Source organism: Hippocampus guttulatus, chromosome 7 (genome assembly GCF_054856545.1).
Source record: "Hippocampus guttulatus isolate MCC_2025c chromosome 7, RoL_Hgut_1.0, whole genome shotgun sequence".
Lineage (NCBI taxonomy): Eukaryota > Metazoa > Chordata > Actinopteri > Syngnathiformes > Syngnathidae > Hippocampus > Hippocampus guttulatus.
Genome location: NC_141267.1, coordinates 10,966,892 through 10,994,044, shown reverse-complemented (window position 1 = coordinate 10,994,044; position 27,153 = coordinate 10,966,892). Strand labels below are relative to the sequence as shown.

The window sequence follows — 27,153 nt, the reverse complement described above, 5'->3', positions numbered from 1 at the left end:
TAGGTTTTGCTGAATTAAAACAAGTCTGGGCCCAAATCTCCACAGGGATGTAAGACTCATTTGCAGTTACAGAAAACGCTAGACTTCAGTTCTTTCTGCTCAGTGTGGCTGAACCACTTCATTATGTTGAAAGGTCAGTTACTATTTCACACATGACTAGGTGGCTTTGAACCCTCTCTCCTCCGATCTTATGTTTACCTGGGCTATCTTTGATATTTACATCTGTTGGATTATTTTAAATATGAAACTCTGGGGGGAAAAAATGGAATTTAAGGAGGTAGTTAATGTACTTTGCCAGCAATTTATGTAGCTGGCTGGCATAATCTGTGATTTGTTTGCAACGTGTGCTCACAGATTAACAGCTGTCTACAGAGTCAAGCACACACACCACAGGCATTGGCTAATGTATTGATATCCGTGAGCCACAAATCAGTAGCCTACCAGACAACTGGTAGATACATTCAGAGAGCAGGGTGATGTGTTAACATGAAGTTTTTGTGACTATTTTTGTTCCCCTAGGGTTCCAGGTTGGTGTGGGAAGAGCAAGCTAACTGCAGGAGACCACCTGGGGCAGTTTGTCCTAGGCTCTCAAGGTCGAAGCAGGAAGGTTGGTACATTCTTTTTTGAAACATGGTTTTAGAATGTTTTCTGGGGTGTGTGTGTGTGTGTGTGTGTGTGTGTGTGTGTGTGTGTGTGTGTGTGTGTGTGTGTGTGTGTGTGTGTGTAGGGGGGGGGTGTTCCCTGTATGCTGTTGTCAGTTTGCCTTCCTCTCCATGGATATCCTTCTGTAAATTCAGGGAACCTTTTTAATAATGGTGCTGTTATCAATTAGCGAATGATGATGATGGGCCGATATCTGTGAAAAGATATGTGATCGCGATATGCCGATCAATACCTTTCCTCGCCGATCACAAAAAACAGTCACCAACAGCTCAGCTCATACTTTGCAGCATCTAGACAGCAGCCTGTGTGAAGTGTAGTGTCCCCCTTTCCTGCACTTTACCAAAGCAGTAACTGAATCATATGTCTGTGGATGCTCTGCACTGTCAATTTGAAGTGTTCTGTTTTTGTTGAATGAAGGGTTCAAAATTAAAATAGTATGTCTGTTTTAATCAGATTCATGAATGATTAAAAAAATAATCGAAAGTTTATTTGATTTTGAAAATAATTTATGAGCAGCTCTAAAATTTGAAAATAAATGCAGCTAAACCAGGGCAATCTCACTCTTGGATGATTGGTATCGAAATCAGCAGCATAAAACCGTCATTGGAACTGCCCTATTTTCCAGAATATAGCGGGAAGCAATAATCATGCGCATACCCAAGCCAAGAGAGGATCACAATGATTGCAGCAACCACTGTTCAATAAATGGGCTGTAGGCACACGGCACTTGTGTATTCAGTGTAAGGTGGGATGTTAACGTTTGGTCAACATGTAAAGACATATAGTAATGACAAAAAAAACTAGGTTTGAACGTAAAACCCGACCTGACACTGAATGTGGTTACTCCAACCAACGCAGTGGTGTACCACTATCCTCTTTAAGTAGAAACTTTTGATGTCAAAGTAGTAGCACAAACCTTTGAATACAGTGTTCCTATTATATAACCCCAAGTTATTACACATTTAACAACAGAGGTTAATTTTCAGCCCGATGGCATCCAAAGAGCTTGTAACATATTGACAATAGATACTGTCATGCAGTCTGACCTTTCCACCAGAAAGGCTGAGTATGTTGCCATGCATAGGCCATCGACGTTATTTTGGGACTAAATGAAAAACTGTAATGTTTTCCACCACTTGCCAACAGCTAGTACAGGAATTACGCCACCCCTACTAGTTTGCATAAGATACAATACACACTGAGGTCATACTATAGACTTCCTACTGGATCATTTAGGACTCAAAGCGCAGCCTTGATGCCAAATAATTCAACCACAAGTGACATTTATGGGAAATCTGCACGATAGTAACTGGGAGGTACTTTAGGAGCCTCTTTTGTGCAATTTCTGAAGTTTATTTTTGCAGTGTTTATGATTTTGTATATTTGATAACTGAAAGAATTATAGCTATCTTTAGATGGCAAAAGGTATTTGAAGGGAATGTGCTAGAGGGCTGCTGTTGTCCAATACTAGGAAGGGTTTGGTCCAGAGCAAAATATTCCGCTGGATGCTGCACCGCCCATCCATGTATAGTTTGGTTGATAAGATCAGGTGTGGGTGGGAGAGGCAACAATTGCCCTTTACGTGCATCATGTTAGGTCTGGTGGAACTGATGTTTTCTTAGTGTGCTTTTGATGTTCATGATCTTGAAAAACATCTCTGGAAACGGTAACTAAGTATATCATCCCCTACAAAAGTGTCGGAACAGTATGGTCAATTCCTTTATTTTTGTTGTATATTGAAGACACTTGGGTTTCGGATCTAAATATGAATGTGCCAGGAGTTCAGAATTCCAGCTTTTATTTTATTGTACAGGGAGTCTCCATGGTAGAAACACAATGGGTTCCAAGCAGCTCCTCGTAAGATGAAGTGTGAATAAATCAGAACACATTAATTGTCAATCCAGAATTGTCATTTGAGATCATTTAAAAAACAACAACAACAGCAACACATACTGTAGTATGGTGGCGGAGAAGAATTGAATAGGTGTGTGGAAAAAATTAACATGGCTTCGCCAAAATCAGGAAATTAAACCGGGATGGGGTTTTGTATGCTGGACTTCCGATCACACCCCTCAACTATTACTTTCATGGAGGAATTATGTCAACAAGCACCATAGTAGGATTGAAATTGAACTTGTTGAAAGCAAAGATGATGTGCATTAAGTTTGGAGGAAGTGTAGGAGAACAAGTAAGAAGTTATTATTTGTGAGAGGCAGACTTGTCATATCGCAGAGATTTCTTTGGAGATGTCTTCGGTGGCCAGTTAGAAATATATTCGGTGTGAGCAAGCTGCGCTGAGGCTGCTGAGGTGGAAGGCTGAGATGATCATCCTAATTTTTGTGGTGTTTCACCGCTGCTCGGAAACGTGACAGCCAATGAGAGGTCTTTCTTCTTATCATCGTCGATGAGTGTTGAAGATGCACTTATGGAGAGGTGCTGCTTGGCGTGCGTTACAGGAGATAAGATAGGGGAGCTCCAGCACTGAACAGTATGATGTGGCACGCAGTTAAAAATATGGCATTATACCAACATTTGACATTTATGGACATCAGTCAGTGGTCCTATATCCAAATCTTCGTAACTCGGGACCGCCTGCATTACATCTAGATGTGTTACATATCTCCAAACAGAGTGCCTTTTGTTTGAAGCCACCCGTGTTTCAAGTGAGAAAAAATATTGGAACATGTGACTGATGGGTGTTTCTAGTTCAGGGGTAGGGAACTCCCAATTCCTCGAGAGCGACATCCTGCCTATTTTAGGACTATCCTTACTCCAACACACCTGATTCAATTGATCATGATCGTTTCAGGCTTCTACAGAGCTTACTCATGATCTGATCTTTTAAATGAGGTGTGCTGAAGTCGAGAGAACTCTAAAACAGGCAGGATCTGGCTCTTGAGGAACCGTATTTTCCTACCCCTTTTCTAGTTACTCATTTGTTGCCTTTTAAACATTAGGTTAGTCAAATGTTTGCAGGAATTCGACGATCTTCCCATGCTAATGTTGCTTGTTAATGTCGTTAATAATGCTTTTGTTCCTGCAGTGACAAAGGAGGGTGCTTTGCATTCAGCTTTGAATTATGGAGAAGGAAGACCTAAAAGTCCTCAACAAGGGGGAAGATGAAGAGATGGTGAGCATCCTTGATTGACGTGGCAATCTGAAATACACACATTTTTCTTCGTTTTACTAACTTAGTTTTGTCGTGCCTTCCTTTCTACATCCGCTTTCAAGGAGTTGCAGGGCTACCGTTTGTGCCACTGGCGACTGGTACTGGTGGGTCTTGGGGTACTCTGTACAGGGGGCTTCCTACTTCTGCTGCTCTACTGGATGCCAGAGTGGTGCGTCAAGGCCACCTGCATCCCTACCACAGCCTGTGATGCCGAAGTGGTGTTGCTGCGTTCCACGGTTTGTACTCTTTGTTGAGAAAGCCTAGTGAGGCGTTTTCCTCGATGTGTCATACTTGATGACATTTAGCATGTCATTCCATTTGTATTAAACATTGTGCAGGTACGTAGGCACGAGAGCTCGGACTCACACCCAAAATGGCCATTTGCTATTCGTGTTCATGTTAACAAGTGTGTCCTGAATGATCTTGAATTGAACACTTATTGTACTTTGACTGAAAAAAACACTTCATATTACAACAAATCAAACATCCAGTTTGCTCAAAGTAGTAAGTAAAAGGAGTGTTCTTACCACTGGGCCTGGGTGGTGGCGCCAGTAAACGGCTGACGATATCCCCAGATACCCGTATTTGGTGCAGGGCCGAAAGGGAGGACGCCGCAGGTGGTGTTGACCGCCTTTGCCCAGTGCTGATACAGAGTCTGTCCTCCCCGACCAAATTGCATCATTCAGGTGTACGTCTTGACCATCGTTAAAATATATGTACATTGTGTTTTCGAACAATACTTAACGATGACCATATTTATCATTTAATATGGGTAAAATAGTGAAAGCATGTGGCCAAAATATTGCGAGCGTTACATAGCGTGTTGAGTACCGGTCCATTCACATGATGAATTTGATCCCAATTACTGTCTTTGTTCTCATTCATGTCCTCTTCCAACTGTAATGCTTTGCTAAATTTCAGTCCATGGTGGGTTCAAACTCATCAGATAAGAGTGACCCCTTAATTTTCCTCCTTCTTGACCTTAAAATATATATATAGATATATAGATATAGATATATGGGCGGCCCGGTAGTCCAGTGGTTAGCACGTCGGCTTCACAGTGCAGAGGTACCGGGTTCGATTCCAGCTCCGGCCTCCCTGTGTGGAGTTTGCATGTTCTCCCCGGGCCTGCCTGGGCTTTCTCCGGGTGCTCCGGTTTCCTGCCACATTCCAAAAACATGTATGGCAACCTGATTGGGCGCTCTAAATTGTCCCTCGTGTGAGTGTGGGCGTGGATGGTTGTTCGTCTCTGTGTGCCCTGCGATTGGCTGGCAACTGATTCAGGGTGTCTCCCGCCTACTGCCCGAAGACTGCTGGGATAGACTCCAGCACCCCCCGCGACCCTAATGACGATCAAGCGGTTCGGAAAATGGATGGATGGATGGATATAGATATATATCTATATATCTATATATACTGTATATATTGAAGTCAGACGTGCAGTATTTTGGGGAACATCCATGAGTTGCTTTTTTTCCCCCCCAAATGAAACATTTAAATGATCATAGCCCAAAAGTGGTGATTACATAATTTCTGCCATGTGTTACATAATTTCATTTTCATTCAACATTGTACACAAACACATTACAGCAATAATCAGGTAATTTACAGAAGTAGAAGCCATTTGTTGCCTTGGCGGGGTCATAAAAAGGAGCCTTGTTCATGTCACATTAAAATGAACGAAAAAGAAAATTTATTTATCTGAGAAAACAGGGATTAGTATTCTGTAAAAATCATCCTCCAGGAAACTTTGGAGAAGACAGTGGTAATTCCTGAGAAAATAAACAATGATTTCGTGTAGATCCAGCCATAACATTGAGAAATTTTAGACTTGCCAAATCTGCATAAACTCACAAATTTTTCATGTGTACAGCATTGCATTCATGACATCTAGCCTTAGATATGCGCTCATTTTGTCAATTGAAATTGTACGTTTGGCCAGGATGAATTCCGGCGCTGGTTCCTGGCTAAAGTTCGAGTGATTCTAGCCCCAGGAAGCAACCCCTTCTACAACCTGGAGACCCAGACCACCTCCCCTTCTTCCCCTTCCTGTCCCTTCTCTTCTTCCTCCCCATGTATGGCCAATGGAGACACACGCCAATCTTCTGATGGGATCACCGCTCGGGAGCTCATCAGAAGATATGTGGAATACCAGCCCACAAAGGTAGGAAGAACACTTGTCTTTTCTGTGCACTCCATTTATACACATAACCAGTGCAAGTATGGTTAATCATGATTGAAACCTGAAAACCTAATGGATATAAAATCACTCATCCAAATCGCTGACATTTAATGTACGAAGTGATGTTAAAGTGATGTTCCTTCAAATAGAATTGTCTCCTTTTTGTGTCTTTCAGATGCGTTATTTTACACTCCACAGCACAAAATATTACTGGAATGACAGAGCGCAGAACTTTGAAGTTTTAATGTAAGTAGTATACGTTTTCTTTGTTTGCGATCTGTGGAGTCATCAAAATTGGTTGGTTTTTTTGGAGGGGGGGCGGTGTTTTTGTTTTTTTGCACCACAGTGTGCACAATGCCACAAAATATAATCTGCATCTTTGTTTAATAATATTTTTAACATGACAGTTTTTAAGTGCTTTCCCTGTGAAAGCTATACTATGAAGTCAATTTTGTCGACTGCTGTGACTTTGTCCGACAGTGGCCTGGAAGATCTCAATGTGACTGCTGCCACTCTCCACTCAGAGCACAGCAAAGGTCTAACCAGGAACCAGCAAGACTACAGGTAGTATTTGGGTGACATAATTCAATTTTTGGTGGTTGTCACTTGACCATTCATCAACTGGCATTTTGCTTCTTAAAGGACCTATCGTGTCAAGATGGTCTATTTTTAACTAATACGCTCAATCAATTTGAACAAAACAAGCCTATTTAATGTATCTAACCTTGTGGTGGCCTGTATTGTGTCTTTTATTTTTTTCAAAAAGTTCTAACGATAATTTGATGACATTCTACAAAAAACAATGTAAATCTGCACTTTGTTCAAAGAACAATTATGGATTGAAGGTGCTTCTGAACAACAGCTCAGTTTCATTTTTAAATTGCTTCATAAATCTTCTGCAGACCATTGCGCAACAATATACTATGGCAAAGGTGTCAAACTCAAGGCCTGAGGGCCAGATCCGGCACTCCATGAAATCTTCTGTCAGAATGAGTATAGATGTTCCTTGTGAACATTTCTAACGATTTCATTCAGTTTCTCTGAAAGTTATCCGCCAAATTTGATATGTTGTATGTAAAGATCTACGGTATCAAGCTACTATAGCAGTCAGAAAGAAAAATATTTGTAGAAAATTGATATTTATTTTAATATACATGTTGATTTGCTACTTGTGTCATCCTGGAGGATGTAATTTGTGGATCTTAACAGAAACAGTAACACCGTAATTCTATTTTTTTTTCTCCACATTAATTTGTAAATAAAATTTCTGAACAGTGCATGAAAAGCGGGAACATCCGAAGTAACAAACAAAAACTCTTGTACCCTCCCATCAAGGATATTTTAAAAGGATTCAGAGAGCATCATTATATGCAACTTTAATCTTAATTCATTATCCCTTTGCTACAGTTGTGCCGAAGATGTGGTGAGCACAAAGGTGTACAATAAACTCTAACATGTTCAATTGTGACGGTATTAGAACACCTATTAAATTTGTGAGGAAGCATATTTCCTTGTGCATATAGCTGACAACACTGCCGTTGCACATCATCATCATCTCGGATAATATGGTCCAGGTATTTAACCTTGGTTACAATGTTGTTCGGACAGATAGAAAGAAGGAAACATTCACATTTGATCCTCCTTAGTTTTTGCCTGTCACTGTCACTTTTCTTAGGGTTATATCGGATGTCATATTGCGCTCCATACTCGGCACATACTTGAAGCAGTTGCTGTAGACCAGCACTATAAGGTGACATTACAGCTAGGTCATCTGCAGGTTACAATACCCCCCGCAGTCTTACTCCATTGATGTGACAGGAAACCTAACCTAACCTCTGTAAGTCATGGTTCAAGACACGGAGTTTTGCTGAATTGTCGATGCAGTTCATTCTTTGAGAAGCTCTCAATACTCCACACTGGGATCCTGGTGTAAAACATGGTTTTCCACGAAAACCAAACAAGTTGTTAGCAGCAATGGCAATGTGTGATTTTAGGCATTTTACATCAGCTGGTCATACTTTTTAGCTGACCAAAAACACCATGGGTCAGTAAATATAAATACAGATAGAGAGTTTGGCCTTCCTTTATTTGCCAGTATATCATCATTCTGATTGAGGACAATATGGGCATTAGAATGGTTTAACTTACATTTGTTTGTTCATTCATTTTAATTTTTTAGGAGACTGTTTTTTGGATTGAATGAAATTGAAGTGAAAGTGCCTTCTGTTTTCAAGCTGCTTATCAAAGAGGTAGGACTCGTGAGGATGATTAAAAAACATTTTATAAATCATTTTTATAAAATGTCCAGATTCAGAATTTCAATTATGTTTTCTCATTCCAGCATTAGTCCATCTGACCTCTATCACTTTCTTCTTTTATAGGTCCTAAATCCTTTCTATATCTTCCAACTCTTCAGTGTGATACTGTGGAGTGCCGATGAATATTACTATTACGCCATTGCCATTGTTATCATGTCATTTATATCCATAGCTACCTCTCTCTATACCATCAAAAAGGTAAGCATTTTGAGACACTATAGCACATAACCATTGCGTCAAACTCAATCCAAGTACAGCAAGTGTGCCTAATACAGGTTATGAAACTTTGGACTTTGTCAACGAGCTTATCAAATTGAGAAAAAAATGACCAGAATTTCCGGACTAAAAATAATACATCCGATTAAAAAGCTCCAACACCTAAATTTAGCCATTAAAAACAGTTAGTGTGGTACAAACCATGTCTCAAAAACTAACAAGTACCATTATTTTTGTCCAAGCCTTTGACTTTTTTTTTGGGTTATACTGTTGAGCCACAAATGTCACATGTTTTTTTATTATTATTTCATACATTCACCTTTACCCCTTTACCCTCAATTTATGATTGTGCATTGTTTTTGTTTGTTTGTTTTTATCAAGAGGTATTTTCTTCTCTCCGTTCTCTAGCAATATGTCATGCTTCACGATATGGTGGCAGCTCACAGTATTGTACGTGTATCTGTATGCCGAGCCGAGAATGGTTTGTCAATTTTTTTTTCAATTTTCCCTATATCAGTGGATAATCTTTGGCTTTAATATAATTATGATCTTCATTCTTTGTATTACTGTTTAATAACTTCATTTCTTGTGCAGTTCATTGCAAAACACTTTGCTTCACTCTGATCATAGGACATACATGATCTTCCTCAAGTTTCCCTTATTTGTCTCTCACATGCATTTTCTTTTGTGGCAGATATTGAAGAGGTTATGTCTACTGATTTGGTGCCTGGGGATGTGATAGTCATCCCCAGCAATGGGACCATTATGCCCTGCGATGCCGTGCTGGTCAGCGGCACCTGCATTGTCAATGAAAGCATGCTGACAGGTCAGAAAAGCATTCTGGTATTTTGAAAGTGGCTTGCAAAATTCCATGCGCTAATATCAGGCTACCTTTCAACAGGTGAAAGTGTTCCAGTGACAAAGACCAACCTTCCAAACCAGTTGCCAGGGGAAAGTGGCGATGAGTCTATGAGTGCCTATAGCATTGAGGAGCATAAGAGACACACACTCTTCTGTGGCACAAACGTTATCCAGACACGTTTTTACACTGGTGAACTGGTCAAAGCTGTAGTAGTCCGCACAGGTAGACGTGTCTCTCATGTGTATTACTACTTTTTGTTTCCACCCAAAAAAATCATGCTTTTTTAAAATTGTTGTCTCACACATCTTTAAACTAACCACTGATGAATCCATCATGCCTTTGACATAGTTTTTATATTTTGAACGTGTGATTCATCCTATGCTGATAACACTTACGTGTCAATTGACTTGTTCAAAACCATAAACTTCTCATCTCACCTAGGCTTCAGCACAGCCAAAGGCCAGTTGGTACGCTCCATTCTGTACCCCAAACCCACAGACTTCAAGTTGTACCGTGATGCCTATCTTTTTCTGTTGTGTCTGGTGGGTGTGGCTGGGATTGGCTTTTTCTACTCCATCACCCTTAGCATCATGAACAAGGTAATCTTTGTGAACATGGCAAAGGTGGCGAACTCTAAAGCAACTTCTATCAAACAAAAAGCAAACTAATGTACTATTGAAGTAAGAAATATTTTAGGAAATTATCTGCAAAACCAAAACACTGGAACACTGTGGTTACAAAATAAGCAACATCAGTATTCTGTTTGTCCCTCCAGGGCAGATTTATCTAATCATAATAATAATAGATTACATTGTCATTACTTTTCAAGTGAAAAACATGTCACCAAACTCTGGGTTTGAGGTAGAACAAGCAACAGCTAGAAAGTGGAAACTGGCCACTTTTAACATACTGCATACAGGATGATAATAAATATAATTCAACCATACAGACAGTTCATTTAGACATTCATATATATATATTTTTTTAAACAAAACTGTTTAATTACTAGACTATTTTGGATTAGTTAATACTTTAATTTCAATGGCCCTCTCAATAGTTGCAAGATAATGTGTTTTGTACCAAGCAGTAGTTGTAACATGAATCTTTTCTGGCTTCCCAGGTGTCACCTCAGACCATCATCATTGAGTCCCTAGACATCATTACCATCACAGTTCCCCCAGCATTGCCCGCAGCCATGACGGCTGGGATTGTGTATGCCCAACGACGCCTTAAAAATATTGGCATTTTTTGCATCAGCCCACAAAGGATTAATATTTGTGGGCAGATCAATCTGGTCTGCTTTGACAAGGTGAGTACCAAGCTAAGTGATAAATGCTTTGTAAAGTGAAACTTTTTTTTAAAATTGTGTTTACGGGTGCCAAGATTAGTCGACGAGTCATGATGACGTTGCTGATCAAATTTGTCAATTAATAGTCAATGAGCTTTTTATGCATTTATTTATTTGGCCCTGTATTTTTCTCTTGAAGCTGCCTCGTTTCCAACTCCTCTCATTTGCTGTATGCCATGTCTATGACACACATGGCATTAGTGTCATGTCTAATCCGTGTTGGCAACAGAGTTCGAACGTTATTGCACATTTCATCAAAAATTCTTACTATCATGCAAAACTCCCTTGAATGGTTTCACGGCAGTGATAAAAATGAAGCATGTTGTGGCTGATGTGTGGTATCATTTTCTTACACACATAAGGACAGTTGTCTCTTGAAGTTAGCATTACCACACGCAGGCTCACCTGTTTTCTGAAGCTGAGCCATGATTGATTGGTTATCTGAGCTCCATGCAACTGTGATGTCGTTTTCAGTCGACTTCAAGGAGCAAAATGGCCGGCCCTTGGGATGGACAAAAACGGGTGGATTTTACTGTTTAACTCATATTCCACAAAAGCATTATCAATCAGATACCCGTTTTTAGACTAGGGGAGGTGCATATAACATGTATTGTAAAGGACATTTTTAGGTTGACTTCCCCCTAAAACTAATACTTCTTTAGCACAGTGCATTTTCCCAATTTTATCCATCTGATGTCATTTCCTTCCTCAAAAAAAATTTAAAAAATTGTGGCACCCAAATATATATTTCTTGTTCTTATAGTTTCATAGTATTAGTGTAACTCAGCACAGTGAATAGTTTTTGGTTCCATTTTAAAAATGCACTTAACATTTACAGCTAAAAATTTAAGGCCACATGATAGTCTCTCTTCCAATTTAAGTTGCCCCATCATTCATATACATGTTAGGAATGCTGGTTGGTGCAAGCTGCAAAGTTGAGTAAAAGTTTAAAGTACAATCATTTTATTTGTCTTTACTGTTAATTTGCACACACCTTAAATAATTCAAGATGTGAGATAACGATGGTTAAATCACAGCAGCTGCTTGCTGGTGTGATATCAAGGAATTTACATAAGAGCCGATTAGTCAACTAATTGTGACAACTGTTCATGATTAGTCGACAAGCAAAATAGTCAGCCGAATAGTATTTGTTTCTGTCATTTTATCATGTCGTTTTATCTCTGGCTGTGAGTTATTAAAAACCTAAACGTAGTCTGCCAGGCAGCAACTCCTATCTGAATAATTATTTTATTACATTTACTTATCGTTCATGTTGTAAAAATATTAAAGGTAGATTATCTGTACCTCACTCTTGTGCCAGACAGGAACTCTGACTGAAGATGGTTTAGATCTATGGGGAGTCCAAAGAGTAGAGAATGGCAGGTAAGGTTACATTATTCTACATTTTACTTTAACATTAGCGATGAGGAATTGTTACAGTGGGATGAAAAATGAGGGGAACTCTTGAGAATATCTTATGTTTCGACATAAATTGGTTCGGAAATGTTATCTGAAGGCCACCGAAGTCACAAAGAATAAACTTAACAGAATCTGCTTAAACTAACACCACGCAAACAGTTATGTTTTCACATTTGTATAGTGAATAACATGTAAATATTCACAGGACGGGGAGGAAAAAGTAAGCGAACCCTTGGATTAATGATAGACAAATAAACAGGTTGGCCCTCCTTGAGCAGCAATAACATGAACCAAACCGTGTATTTGCAGATTAGACGTGCAGGTTAAACTTTGGACCATTCCTCTTAACGAAACTGTTGAAATGTTATCAAGATTCTTGGTGTGCCTGCTGTAAAGTGTGTCTCTTATGAGGTCATGTTACAGCATTTTGAACGCGTTGAGGTCAGGACTTAGACTCAGCCCACTCCAGAACATATATTTTCTTTTTATGATGCCACTCTATTGTTGTTTAGCTTCTGTGTTTTGGATCATTGGCCTGTTTGCAACTCCTATCCTCTTTTGAGCTTCAGCTTTTGCGCAAATGGCCTAAGTTCTTCAGCAAAATATCTACATAAACTTGTAAATTCATTTTTCCATTGATGACAGCAAGCTCTCCCAGACCCTGATTTAGCAAAGCATGCTGATGTCACGATTCTCCCTCTACCGTGCTTCACTGTTGGGATAAGGTTCAGACATGGCATTGTGTTCTCCCAATTCAACTTTGACATCGTCTTTCACAAAATAGTTTTCCAGTAGTGCTGTGGCACGTCCAATGTAGGTAGCAACAGCATCTCCCTTGGTGCTCTCCCATCAGCCCCATTCTTGCTTGTTTTATGTATGCTGAATGTTTCTGTAGGTTCTCGCTTTTTTAAAAAAATTATTCGATTTTGGGGGCGGTGCGGTTACCTCATTGAACATTCTGTGGCTTGCTCTTGGAGTCATCTTTACAGGACGCCAACTCCTTGGAATATCCCATGGAAAATTGTGCGTGCGTGTGCGTGTTTATTTTTTTTCAGAGGTGGTATTTATTCTCTTGTGATTCAATCTAAATTCTAAATGTGTTTTTGCCGACATTAATCTGATCCTCCTTGTTATTGACCTTTTCAGTTTCCAGCAATCAGATGAAAAAGCCTCCAAAGAAAATCTAGTGAAGTCCCAGTTTGTTGCTTGTATGGCTTCGTGCCATTCTCTCACCAAAATAGAGGGCCGGTTGTCTGGAGACCCACTGGACCTCAAAATGTTTGAAGCTACTGGTTGGGTAAGTTCTGTACCTACATAATGGTCTAAAATAGAGGTCCCCATTTAGTGGATCCTATGCTACCTGCAGCTTCAGAAGCGAGTGTCTGTAATTCTCATGGCATTAACTCAATGTGCCAACCCTCACGGTTTTATGGTATTGATATAGGTGTCTATAAACGGAAGTGAATGAGTAAAAAAAAAAGTTGACTCCTGTCTGTCATTGGTTGTAAAATTTGTCACATGATTGACATACAGGGCAGCCAGGCATGTTGGGGCCAGGGTATATCGTTGTGCATGTCACATGCCTCACAATGTACACTGTGTATAAAAGTTTGTGCAGTTATGCAATACATAAATATATTTATTGTGTTTCTAAAAAATTCTAACTATATTTTTACATAAATAAGGTGGGGTAGATCAATTGGACTTGGTCATTTTATAAGTAGCTCCCCTGCTGAAAAAGTGTGGACACCCCAGAATGCAGTTGAATGCATTTTCTCAATCGAAATAATCCATGGGGACCATATTCCAGTTGGCCATAAGTCATTCGGAGTGATGTGTTTGAAACCAGAGTTGGGCATGGTTTCATGAGTGGCTGACTGCCAGCCACTAGTTTTGATGCAATTCAAAATTTGAATTGCCCGTTGAGAACCGTCTCCGCGTCACAGACACTAACAACTGATTAAGTGTCTGTGACAAATAAGTGTTTCTGGGTTCTGTGCGTAAGCAAAGCTGCCAGTTGTGACAGTCTGTATTTTGTTTTAAATGTCCCCTCGTAACATTTATAATATTGAACATTATGGATATTCGCTGGATGTTGCATTATACAAAGAGGTTGAAAACAAGCAAAATACTTGGTAGATAATTCCAATGTACTGTATGTTTACAACAAGTCGCTGATGCAGCGTTCTTCTGCAGGTAGCTGTCACCGTTCACTTATGGACAGTGGACATTAAGCATTTGTTTTTATTCTGGTTCTTAAAAGTGTGAGTGGGGTGATCCATCTTTGCAACCGGCCTCTCAAAATACCCGTATTCTCTTCATTATCGACCGTTTCCTCTCTTTGTGACCATCTTCATGAAACAATACCCGATACAGGGTCGTCGTTGTTACTTTGCACTGTCGGGAAATTTGCAGTGCTCAATCGCTTGGTGTGCGAGGTTGAGGTCTGATTCTTGTCTTTTGTGACAGTTAAGACAAGATTGCTGTAGTCCTGGCCTGAAATGGATAATTGTGCAATTGAGAGAGAGAGACTTTAAAATCTAAATAATAACTTCCACTTTCTCTCCCCAGGTTCTGGAGGAAGCCACTGAGGAGGAAACAGCGCTCCACAATCGTATCATGCCAACTGTGGTTAGACCCACAAAACAGTTGTTGCCCTCACAGCCCTCATCAACAGAGCATGACATGGTAAGTCAGGCTGCTTTGAGTGATGATTGTGATGAGAGATCCCAAAGAGCCCACAAAGATTAGGAGAGATAACAGTACTCTTTTGTAATGACATTTAAGAATGATGAATTCAGTCCGATTTTTTCCAGTGGAACTTTAATCATTTGCAGAAAAGTTACTATTCTTTTTAATGATGTCTGTCCTTTTCACATTCTAGGAACTTTATGACCTGTCTGTAAGTAGTGTATTTTTTAATATCTATTCAATTCCTTCTTGCTATCTTCCTAGTTTCTCCAGGAAGTATTAACATATAAAATGTCTTATGGCAGGAGTCTTAACTTTATAAAATAATGGAAGTCAAGATTTATTTTATTTTAACTTTCTGCCTTTTGACATTTGAGGGATTTTTGCATGACAAATTGTATAGAATTCTTGATGTTTAGCACCTCAGGATATGTAATTCGTGGTCTATGAAAGGACACTTGACTCTGCATTTCTGACATGCCATAAGGAATTGACAAAAATCTGAATCTTTGTTCCATCCTGTGTAGTCTCAATATGAGATAGGTATCGTGCGGCAGTTTCCATTTTCCTCTGCACTGCAAAGGATGAGTGTGGTTGCTCGTCTATTAGGGGAGAAACGTATGGATGCCTACATGAAAGGGGCACCAGAAGTGGTGGCACGCCATTGCAAAACAGAGACAGGTGAGCCCTCAAGACTTTCCCTACCATGTCAGTGAACATTTCGTCTTTGAAGTACTATGAGATTGTAGTAAAATGCTTGCAGTGTTGCTGTGGCAATTGTAAAAATGACACACACATTGACACAGACTATGATTTCCACTAGCCTTTACTGTACTAACACCCCCCACCTTGCCTTTTTTTTTTATTTTATTTTATTTATTTTTGCCTAAATTGAAACTGCAATGCTCATCTTTATCTCACTGTGTTTCGTAGTGCCAGATAATTTTGCTGAGGTCTTGGAGGGCTACACCAAGCAAGGCTTCAGAGTAATTGCTTTGGCTCACCGTCGTCTTGAATCCAAACTCACTTGGCACAAGGTCCAGAATATAAACCGGTATAGTGCCTTTTTTCATATGGAAAATGCAAACTGTGGATTGGTAGTTGTAATTTAGCCTGATTTTTATTGTACTGTTGAAAATTAAGTAATCAAACATCTACGACAACCGTACTTCGAAACATAGCATGTAATACTCTATACTATATTTCATTTAAAGGAAAACATTTTTTGGACTGAGTCGAAACATGTATATGTATATCTTTTCATAAACTAGAGATCACATCGAGACAAACATGGAGTTCCTGGGTTTAATAGTCATGCAGAATAAGTTGAAAACAGAAACGCCGGTAGTACTGCAGGATCTTCACAGAGCCAACATCCGTACTGTCATGGTTACGGGTAAGAATGAACTGCCGGGCAACTATACAGATCACCAGAGCAAAAAAAAAAAAACAAGCAGCATTCTGTTTTCACTTTTCTTTTTAAGTAATTTAAAAAGATGACATGAAAACCGTATGCCACTCCTACCACTACATTAATCTTGGAATGTTTATTCTATGCATTATTAGGAGATAACATGCTGACTGCCATCTCTGTGGCTCGGGATTGTGGAATGATCCTGCCACAGGACACGGTCATCATTTCAGATGCCATCGCCCCACATGATGGACAGACTGCCAGAATCACCTGGAGGTGTGCTGACAAACCGAGTATGGCAGCACATCTGGAGGTTAGACAACTGCAAAAACACACAAATGTCTTGCTTAGTCAGACAATGATTTCTCTGTCAAAATTGTAGCTTCTGCCCAAATGTCATTGCTTAAGGACAGTAAAAAAAATGTAAATCATAGTTGTGTGTTAATATAATCCAATAAGGCTGTGAAATATATTAAAACATTATTTACTGTTGTTAGGAAGTGAATATCAGCCTAGAGGATGTATGTCCTATAGATGAGCCCAAACAGCAAGAGCGGTACCATTTTGCTATGAGCGGAAAGTCATTTGCGGTCATCTCGGAGCATTTCCCAGACATGCTTCCTAAGGTGTGTTTCCTTATTAGAAGCCACTATTGTATAATTGAAGACGATCGATTTCTAATAATTTTTTTCATATTCATCATAAAGTTGGTGCTGCATGGAACAGTGTTTGCCAGAATGGCTCCGAATCAGAAAACCCAACTCATTGAGGCACTACAGAATGTGGAGTGAGTATAATAATATTTATATTATCTGTGATGATAGTGTAAAGTAAATTTTGACACAGAGTCATTCTTGAAATGTCATTTTCTGACAGCTACTTTGTTGGGATGTGCGGGGATGGAGCGAACGACTGCGGGGTATGTCACAGGCCTTTTAAATTGGTCAACTAAAGAGTGACAATGTTAAACATACATTTTATTAAACCTACATTTTTGCCATTCTGCTTTTTTTCCTCAGGCTTTAAAGAGGGCTCATAGTGGCATCTCTTTGTCAGAGCTTGAGGCATCCGTAGCTTCTCCATTCACCTCCAGAACACCAAATATCTCTTGTGTCCCAAGCCTCATCAGGTAGGTTTCTAATTTAAAATGTTATCTACTTAATTCAAATAGTTTTGGGGGGTTTTCATTCCCGTGATAGCAAACTAACAAGTGCTCTCTGACTTTTCACAGGGAAGGCCGCGCTGCTCTAATCACCTCCTTTTGCGTGTTCAAGTTCATGGCCCTTTACAGCATCATCCAGTACATTAGTGTGACGCTCCTATACTCTGTACGTTATATTGTTCTGCTCACTATCAGCTGCCTATAGGTAGGGGTTCCACCAGGGGCCCTGTGAACACAAACACTGTGGTCCCATCACTTCAATGGTGCAAATTGAAAATACTGTATGAGGGCCCCTGTTTACTATGAGCCCCTTGAATCATATTTTCTCGCTCTTATGGTACCCCTACCTGTAAGATTCATGGGAAAAGCGGTGAATTGCTTCATACAATGTAAATCTCTTTTCCCCCCCCCCCTTAGATTCTCAGTAACCTGGGAGATTTCCAATTCCTTTTCATCGATATTGCCATCATCCTTGTCGTTGTTTTCACCAGTAAGTTTTGGAGAAATTGGATGTAAGAAAATGAACACTAGCATTTATTGGTGGCTGATTTCTCCCTTTTCAGTGAGTCTAAACCCGTCATGGAAAGAACTAGTTGCACATCCTCCTCCATCAGGCCTGATCTCAGGGCCTCTGCTTTTGTCTGTGCTGAGCCAGATCCTCATCTGCTTTGGCTTCCAGCTGTTTGCATTTGTTTGGGTCCAACTCCAGCCCTGGTACACCATCTGGACACCGCTTTCAGAGTGAGAACATGACATCACTCATGATCAGGGTGTTCTTGACACAATATGAAATTTGCCACAGCTTTAAAGTGCTGGAAAAACGTTAAAATGTTGTTTTGAAAGAGCGCAAAATATGTACACTTGAATTGGAAAATGACTGTCAGTCTTTTATTGTTTAGAATGTTGAATGTATAAAACAATGATGTAACTGTGGTTAGAATTTTCACCTTTTAAGGCTCAGTGGCTATTTCCTTGTTATTGCAGTGCCTGCAACGTATCGTCACGCACAAATGTGTCCAACCTCACCGAAACTGAAGTTGATGCCCACAACATTCAAAATTATGAAAACACCAGCCTTTTCTATGTTTCCTGCTTCCAGTACCTTCTGGTTGCCATTGTCTTCTCAAAGGGCAAACCTTTTAGGCAGCCAAGCTACAAGAATTGTACGATTTGTCGGTTCTCAACACTTAACAAATTGTAAAAAATTGGACATTTACGTAACAGTATTCTTAATTCTTTTTTATGCTCCATTAGGGCCGTTTGTCTTGACTGCTTTGATTTTGTATATTTTCCTCCTCACCAACATGTTCTACCCTGCTAAAGCCATTGATGAAGTTCTACAGGTAAAAGCGTGAAGAATATCTGATTGCACAGAAGGAAGGAGTTGTTTGTTTGAGCATTTTTGTTTTGCTCTTCATAGATTGTTTGCGTTCCTCTTGATTGGAGACTAAAACTTCTGCTTATTATCGCCGTCAATGCTGCCGTGTCTGTTGTGGTTGAGGTAAGATTCATGAATCAAAATGGTAACAGATGATTGTTTTCTCATGAAGACTTTTTTTTGTTTATTTCTCATGCAGTGTCCTCATCTTTGTCTCATTGCCTTGAAAGCAGGATGGCTTAAATATGCTGTTCTTTTTTAGACTACTACTCAATGTTTATCAGAAACATTGTGTTTCAGTTGAAACAATGACTATTTAAAGTGCATGACAATGGACAGTCTGTGCATTCTTCCTTCACTCAGTGCAGCAGTTATAACTGAGCTTCCTAACTCTTGGCTGCCTTTACATGCACGCCATGCTTAGCATACAACCTCGATGCTACTGTTTTGCTAACAGATTTTGATAAAAGAATCAAACAAAATCATTTGACTTATGATCAAAAATTGTGCTAATTGTCATCGTTTGTGAGCTTATACACCTGCATATTTTCCTCTTGGTTGTTTTTGTCCAAAATTATGACTTTATTGCAGTAATAAAAGAAAAAAACACATGAGACCCGGGAGAAAAAAAAAAATTTCAAAACTCCATGCAAATCAAATTAGCCTCTCTGTAATTCTGTCCCCTGCCCACTGCGCCACAGACCTTCATCATTGACACCGTCTTATGGAAGTTTGTGTTCAGCAGAGACAAGCAGAGCATCACTTCTGCTGCCCCACCACCACAGGTTGGGAAATACTGACATCTACTATTGTAGCCCTTTAATTTTTCGTGTGTGTGGTGTTCCCTCTCCCCGTTTTCTTTTTGGCACATCGTGATCAACAGTAATAACATTCCGGTGGTCATCTTACCAAGGCCTTTTTCCCCCATTGAGTTTATAATTGCCTACCCCTCCTGCTCCCTCAGTCTGCTGCCCCTCTCGTTGCAACTTGCTAGCCTCAAAGCTTTACTTGCTGCATTTGCCTCTTCACTCCTTATAACGGGTGCTTACCGAATTCTCTCAACAGTCAGTTACCCATCTTGCCACCTCAGTGAAATGTGTGTTTGAAGAAGGCTAATCATCAATGTCTTCACCAATATGTTCATATTTGACTCCTTTGCTTAATATGTGGTCTGCTGTGAAAATCTTTAGTTTTATCTGTTACTCCACATGCTTTTTTTGTGAGTTTTACAGGTTGTGTTAGACAAAAAAAAACTCAGTAAATTGTCAATTTTGTTCTTAAGTGCATGCAAATCTGTTGTAGTGAAATAGTCCGGCGCATATTGCCTAAAGCGTTACAAATGTATTTATGAGATGGTCCAAAAGGGAAACAATATGCAATCGACCAAAACATTGCTTTCATTATCTCCTATAGCTACAATTTACAGAAATCAAGACTATCTTACTGAATACAATGCATTTCAGATTGATGACTTTTGAAGGCCTTCAAACAATTCAAGAAAACGGGAAAAATTAACTTTACTAGTGACTGTTTCTTGCAATCACATGAGCTTATAGCCCATAAAGTTGTAAACATTTGAGATACTATCCTACTTAACGGGTTGACGTGACTTTTTGAGGTGCTTTAACACTCCACGGGCAACTTCCAATAAATTAGGACTTGGCGTTTTTTTTGTAGTTAAACAATAGTGCTGGCTCTGTGTCGCACTTATTTGGGCTTTTTTTCTGCAGACAAATGCATTTGGGTAGGGGAGTTTTCAAAAGCAAGGAGCTCTCTGTCCACTTCCACTTGTTTTACTTCTCAACTCTCCTTGCATTTTTATAGTGTGTGTCGTGAACAAGCTACAGCTGAGTGACCCGCAAACGTCATCGTCCCACAATGCATTGCACACTAGTTGTAAAGTATACTGGTGCATCTCAATTAATTTGGATATTCTGGAAAGGTTAATTTCAGTACAGATCGTTTACTTTTCAGGTCAATTCCTACCTATTTTTAAATTAACAATGTACTATTGTAACATCTTGAAATAGTGAATTTGGGGGTTGTTTAAGATGTTCTCATCGGAATTATAAAAACAGACTTTTTTTTCTATGTAATTACTCCATAAAGAGTTTCACATTTTAAATTGAAATAAATTAACTTCCAGTTTGATTATTTTTGATATGCACCAGGATATTAAGAGGTACAATTTGATCGTTTTGGGCAATATTTTTTTTTTAAAAGAATCGTGCATTCCTATAAGAGTTTCATGTTGCATGCAAATGAGTATGCCTGTCTCCCATGAGTAGAAATATTTTAGAAAAACTCCACAATGTGTGACATTGGTTAATGAAATCTCCCCCATATTATTGCATTTTCTGAAATGCGTATTTTATTTATGTGTTGGATTGTTGACATTTCAGAAAGGCATTGAGCTGTCGGCACACAAGTCTCTGTGCTGCCCGAGCAAGGTGACCCACAAGGCTCGTTACATGCATCTGGCCCAGGAGCTCAGCGTGGATCCCGACTGGCCCCCAAAACCAACCACGACTACTGAAGCCAAGGCCTGCCCTGAAAATGGTTCAATTTCCTAGCACCCCAGAGACCCCTACCATTAGCCAACACTTTGATACAATAATTATCAAAGCAAAGAATATATTTGCACATTAACTTATTGAAGCACTCGCTTGATCTCTGCTTGTCACTGGTCTTGATGATTGTATAATACTGTAGCTCCCCCCAAAAAAGTCAACCACTCAAACTCATTTGAATAATGATGTCTGGTTCACCCACTTGTGGGTTTAATGAAGTGAAATGTAAGAATTTTACATTTTGATATGGAACTGAAGCTTGGCGGAGGTTTAGAAGCTCTGTCCAGGTAATATGTTGGGATTGACATGCATACATATTGGAAACCATCGAGATGCAACTTGAAAAATATATTTGTATTTTTAAAGATTGCAGGCAATTGTATTCTGAGTCAGATTATGAAAGCGCCCAGTGCCATATTGGTGTCTTGGAAAGATTTTTCATGACAAAAAGTAGTTATTAGGCTACTGGAGAGCCTTTTTTTTTTCTAATCCATGACCTACTCAGAGTGAAACAGTAACTATAGAAACAAGTGAATGGAGTTTTTGGTTAATCATGTTAGGTTGCTCAGTTTTATGGTAGTTCTGTCACTCCATCTTACTTTTAAGGGCATTTATTTATGAAGTGGATTGGTTGACTGGCTGCAGGTGTTTTGCTGCATGCCCCACTTGCTGCCGTGTAGTGGTCATTAACAACCATGTGCAGTAGATGTTAAATTTGAGCTCCGTAATTAGCTAGGTACTGATTCATAAACGACAATTTAAAAAAGGATCGTAATCCCCAAGTGCTAATTGAATCACTTTTAGGATACTTGATATATGTAATTACGCGCACGCGCGCGTGCTTGAAGGCTATTTTGTCAAATGCACCGCGAGTCGTAAGACTGGAACTTCTCAACTGCTGCAGTCAACTTTATGGCGATAAATATGGAAAATATTTGGCATATTTTAATGGTGGAAAACCCTTCAAATCATAAACCTGATTAAGACGTGTTCTTGTTGAACATACAGGGTGGCCACAGTTGATATAGACTTCTTTTGTCTCTGGACAGACCTGAGCCGATCATCCTTTGACATATTAAGTTTTGCAATTTTTGTAAGCGTATTGTATCACTCCCTTTTCCCATGTCCCTCCAATTGACATTGCAGCAGCACTGCGAAATTGCCACCAGGCAAGTTTGTAATCGGCTGCAGTTCAAGCTAGTGTAGCCATTTCTGGATACTGATCCTGGCTTGCGTCCACGCCGGCTTTAGGAGTTTGGTGTTTTCATCAGTGATAATAGTAGCAGCAGACCTTATGCTACATGGTTTGTCAAGAACCAATACTGGCATTGATAAGTTGAATCATATAATACACGTTGGAGCAGTGTGATGACCATTCAACTTGACAAACTGGCGCAGAACTGCAGTCGGGGACAGAAAAACTCATTGCCAGGTGTCCATTTTGCAACTTTACGCCAGTGTCAATTGGCGAGCCGTGGGCAAAAGGAGTGATAGTCCAAGAAAAATTGTAAAGCCCAAGATGTAAATGCTGATTGCATCTGTCTGAACTACACCATAAGCGGAATACAAAATAAGGAAGTGTATACCTGTAGTTAGTTTTCGGACTTGTGTTCTTGTTGATAATCTAGCGCTCCATATACATCGTAGTTACTGATAAGTCAGTGGCAGGGACTTTAAAAGCTAGCGAAATATTTATTAAATCACATGAAATACCCACTATACTGATGAACTCTAATGACTTTCTGGACAGAGAGAGACTGATAGACAATCTCTTCTTGAAACCAGCCAGCAATTCTTTTCCACCTGAAAAAGACTGATTTTGATGCCATGGCACCAACAACCTGCCTCTGAGACTGACATGGTATCACTAATTTTTCAACATGGCTTTTGCTTTGCTGCTCTTACAAATGTGATCACTCATGATGTCTAAATCTCAAAATAGACTTCTCTCAGTGGCAAAATGATTCGGTCATTCAGACACTGGTCATGCAAAGACATACATGGTGGATGTTTTTCGGATGTTGAAATGTTGTTGAGCTATTACCGCAAATGATGTTAAAACTGCACCATTGTGAATGTCACTCCGAAACATCAAACATACCGAGAGATACCGCCCCCCCCTTTTTTTCTTTTTCTTTTTTTTTTTTACTTTACAGAAAAAGAAAACAATTCTGTGCTCAATTCTGCTATAAATCTCTTCCCATGGAAGAATGATTAAAGGTGCACTGGTAATGCATTCTGCATCTCATCAGCTCGCTGCTTTGCCATGTTGGAAAGCAACCCTAGTGCAACACTGAACTCGTTTTGTCATTTTAAATCCACACAGATTGTTGTTGCTGTATATAAGGGCTATGTAATAATTTCAGTGCTCTTAAATTTTTTAATCGATGCTCCTCCCAAGAACATTTTGCTAGTATCTGTTAATAAATGTACCATTTGGAGACAGTACCTGTTTTTAGCTGGTTAGCTGCTAACAGTGTGGTAGAATCAGATGGTTATGTGACTGTCATTGTATAGCAAGCTCATAGCAAGGGAAATATTTGCACTGCATCGATTTCAAGCAGTTAATTCTGACGAGTACAATACTTTTTCAAGCAACATACACAGGTGTCAAACTGCGTTCCTCGCAGGCTGCTATCCTGCATGTTTTAAATGTTCCCCCCTCCAACACATCGGATTCAAATGATCAGCTCATCAGGATCTGCTGGAGCCTGATCATTTGAATCAGGTGTCTTGGAGGAGGAAAATCTCTAAAACTGTGGTTCTTAACCTTGTTAGAGGTTAAGAACCCAACCAGTTCATATGCACATTCACCGAACCCTTCATTAGTGAAAAATAAAAATTTGCTTTTTTACAAACGCATTTATTAAAAACAGAAAAAAGTAAACACAATTAGTAGAAGTATAAAGTACACGCTTTTTTAAAAATTGTGCACAAAATGAACCAGCCAGTGATGACCAAGTGGGCGTGTCATAACTACTGGTAATTGACATGTTGAGTCCAGTGGTCTTAACCACTGTCGAACCCCTGAGACTGATTCACCAAACCCCTCGGGTTCGATCGAACCCATGTTAAGAACCACTGCTCTAAAACATGCAGGATAGTGGCCCTTGAGGACCAGAGTTCGCCACCTATGCACGGTCTAAAACAAAGAGCCAAAGCTTGTCGGCTGCAATATCTGAAGAAGTTAATTCTGAGGTTCACAGAACTCTGCATTTGTATGCATTTTGTTTCAGTGGCCGGCCCAATACAGTATATTCTCTTGGTCTCTGCATCCAAACAGTCAATATTATAATGTTCATATTTTGTTACCAAACATAAGTTAATTTACTCAATTTTTTCCCAGTACGCGCAGCATCACTAAAATTTTTCAATGGCATTAAAAGTGCTGACGTTGCTCTTAAGCCATTTTTAATGTGTCTGTATGAATTCACTTAAATTAACCTGTGACCAGTTCTGTTTTTAGAAGTAGATTGTTTTGTTATGTATGCAATTTCACAATGGTTGGGATTTTGCCTGCTTGCAGAATAATTCAAAAACTCGGCCAAAATTTTGGGATCGGGACCTAACATGCCCAAGCTTTTTAAAATGTGCTAAATGCATAGACCACCTAAGGCACACATGTATTATGAAGACAGCAACATGCTACGGATGCAAAGCTGCTACTGTTTTCAGACATTTAGCCTGATTGGTTATTTGAGAAATAAGCTGTATAGTCATTCTGTACACGGAAACTCCTTTTGAATTTAATGAGAGTTGAAAATATGAAAAGTTGGATTCTATTTCGAGATTTTCTGTGTGCACAAAAATCTGAATATATGATTATCTAAAAATATATAGGTTTTTGGATTATTAAGGGCTAGTGTCGTGGTACTTTTTATTTTTTTACAATCAGATGTTTGATTAATTTATACATTGTTTTGTATTTATTTTTATGTTCACTTTCATATCAAGTTGGATTCATTTGTACTTTGTCTCACTTGGGAATGAATCATGGGCATTTTCTTTGGGTGTTGGGTTTAGTTATTTGAAAAGTGGAACTAGGTTGCTGCTATTACTTGGATCATTATTAATCTGGTTTGGATCTATGATGTATATGATAAATTTCTACTGTAGAAGTTAAGAAAGTGGGGATCTGATGAATGCTAATCTGAATGAATTGACTCACTTGCCACTGCTTTGTAACAATTGTTTGACTGCACCTTTATAATGAACATTCAAATTCCGACAAAAATGTCATTGTAATAATAGATTACAATAATTAACAATTAGTAATTAATTAATTCAACTACGCTACAAATTTGCCAATTTTGTGTGACTGCTATATTGAATCCCTGGATTTATGTAGAAATGTTGCTTTAACACAGGTACAATGATATGCTGACAGGTAGGATTAGCTTCCTATTACAGTATCATGGTTTAATGACAAACTGTTGATTGGCATTTGAGTCAGCTACTGAGTGTCTAGGCTCAGATGGGCTATTCCTCAGGGGTATATGTGTATATCGAGCATATAAAATGATCAAAGTTGATACCCAAATGCAAAGAGGTGTCGCTATTACCGACAAACTATCAGTACAGCTAATTGGATCTGCTTTTATTGGCAGCTTCTGCACATCCGTGACCGACTCAGAAAAGGTGTACATTGTGTTGAAATGTTTCTACCTAATAATTTATTGTATATTTATGTTTTACCCTGGCAATTGTATTTTAGCCTTATTTTGTTTCAATAAATGTTTTTAAACAATTATTTACATGTCTATATTTTTTGACATTCAGGAATATAAGATATGAAGCACATCACCCTCTATTAGTACAGTTAGGAAGCACCAAGTCCAATTTCACAAGTGTGATGCAGAACTTGAGAACAAGGTAATTTTACTACGTATAAGATAGCTGTCCCTCGACTTTATCAGTGGGCACCTTGTATAAAATGTATTCTTATTTTAACACATTAAAATAACTATGGCTGCGCAATCTGAGCTCCAGTACAAGAACGCTACTAAACATCCATTTCCAGTCATCATTACTGCATAAGAACAGTGCTCAGTAATGAACTGTCAATGTTGCAGCTCAACAATTCCACCCTCGATTGGACACAGAAACAAGCTGAAGATTGAGCCGAGGGGGTGGTGCCCCCCGGCATCCACCTGTTCAACAGAACAGCACACTAATTGTGTATATACAGCATGTTGAGGGGACATCAAGCTAGGAATGAGTGGTATCGACTCGGGACAACTACCAATCACTGCACAGGTTTTAAAATAGGATAAGGTTTTCAAAATAGGGTTCTAAATTAGGTGTTGGGTTTCAAAGTAGGGTTTTGAAATTGGGTTCAGATTTCAAAGTAGGGCTGTTAGGGCATGATTCGGCACCCCGCGGCTCAGCGTGCGGTTCAGCGTGGCTTGGGCAAATAAATTCTAAGTGTCCGAGTGAAGTGTATGTTCGTGGTTTGAAAAACGTGTACTGTATGTTCTTTGTTCTTTGGCCGTACAGTAGGTGGCAGTGTTGCTATGAACTACTGTAGAGATGAAAAATGAAGGAGAGGAGTTCTGTGATCGTGACTATACAGTACTGTAGTAAGTGGTGTACGACCTACTGTCGTGCTGTTAAAAGCATGTTTAGAAAAGAGTGTTTGGCTCCGCTCTGATCTTGTTATTTTGCCAATACTTTTAGTAACAGTAAACATCTTGTAGCGACTGTTAATTATGAATGTCTATTATGACAAATATGTTGTGTGCCCATGTAAAACATAGATAAC

General features: G+C 39.3%; 1 protein-coding gene across 6 annotated transcripts in view; it reads left to right on the top strand.

Moving 5' to 3' along the window:
* The window catches only part of atp13a3 (ATPase 13A3), a 35,448-nt gene extending 9,306 nt beyond the window's left edge, over window positions 1–26,142 (top strand). Inside the window, exons 2-34 of one of the 6 annotated variants that reach the window (XM_086116445.1) lie at window positions 520–607; window positions 3,707–3,793; window positions 3,895–4,068; window positions 5,775–5,996; window positions 6,190–6,260; window positions 6,495–6,578; window positions 8,194–8,263; window positions 8,396–8,530; window positions 8,957–9,029; window positions 9,243–9,374; window positions 9,450–9,632; window positions 9,852–10,009; window positions 10,531–10,719; window positions 12,080–12,141; window positions 13,324–13,474; window positions 14,749–14,865; window positions 15,062–15,079; window positions 15,396–15,549; window positions 15,802–15,922; window positions 16,140–16,264; window positions 16,435–16,595; window positions 16,780–16,908; window positions 16,990–17,069; window positions 17,159–17,201; window positions 17,302–17,411; window positions 17,514–17,610; window positions 17,862–17,934; window positions 18,008–18,185; window positions 18,429–18,607; window positions 18,699–18,787; window positions 18,865–18,945; window positions 19,524–19,607; window positions 21,225–26,142. In XM_086116445.1, the coding sequence (XP_085972571.1) occupies window positions 3,743–3,793; window positions 3,895–4,068; window positions 5,775–5,996; window positions 6,190–6,260; window positions 6,495–6,578; window positions 8,194–8,263; window positions 8,396–8,530; window positions 8,957–9,029; window positions 9,243–9,374; window positions 9,450–9,632; window positions 9,852–10,009; window positions 10,531–10,719; window positions 12,080–12,141; window positions 13,324–13,474; window positions 14,749–14,865; window positions 15,062–15,079; window positions 15,396–15,549; window positions 15,802–15,922; window positions 16,140–16,264; window positions 16,435–16,595; window positions 16,780–16,908; window positions 16,990–17,069; window positions 17,159–17,201; window positions 17,302–17,411; window positions 17,514–17,610; window positions 17,862–17,934; window positions 18,008–18,185; window positions 18,429–18,607; window positions 18,699–18,787; window positions 18,865–18,945; window positions 19,524–19,607; window positions 21,225–21,395 (3,765 nt within the window). In that variant the 5' untranslated portion in view covers window positions 520–607; window positions 3,707–3,742 and the 3' untranslated portion in view covers window positions 21,396–26,142. Of the gene's footprint in view, window positions 1–519; window positions 608–3,706; window positions 3,794–3,894; window positions 4,069–5,774; window positions 5,997–6,189; window positions 6,261–6,494; window positions 6,579–8,193; window positions 8,264–8,395; window positions 8,531–8,956; window positions 9,030–9,242; window positions 9,375–9,449; window positions 9,633–9,851; window positions 10,010–10,530; window positions 10,720–12,079; window positions 12,142–13,323; window positions 13,475–14,748; window positions 14,866–15,061; window positions 15,080–15,395; window positions 15,550–15,801; window positions 15,923–16,139; window positions 16,265–16,434; window positions 16,596–16,779; window positions 16,909–16,989; window positions 17,070–17,158; window positions 17,202–17,301; window positions 17,412–17,513; window positions 17,611–17,861; window positions 17,935–18,007; window positions 18,186–18,428; window positions 18,608–18,698; window positions 18,788–18,864; window positions 18,946–19,523; window positions 19,608–21,224 lie in introns of those variants that run through there. The other 5 variants (XM_086116447.1, XM_086116446.1, XR_015101457.1 and 2 more) reach the window with 5 other exon arrangements.
* Window positions 26,143–27,153: the final 1,011 nt, after the last annotated feature.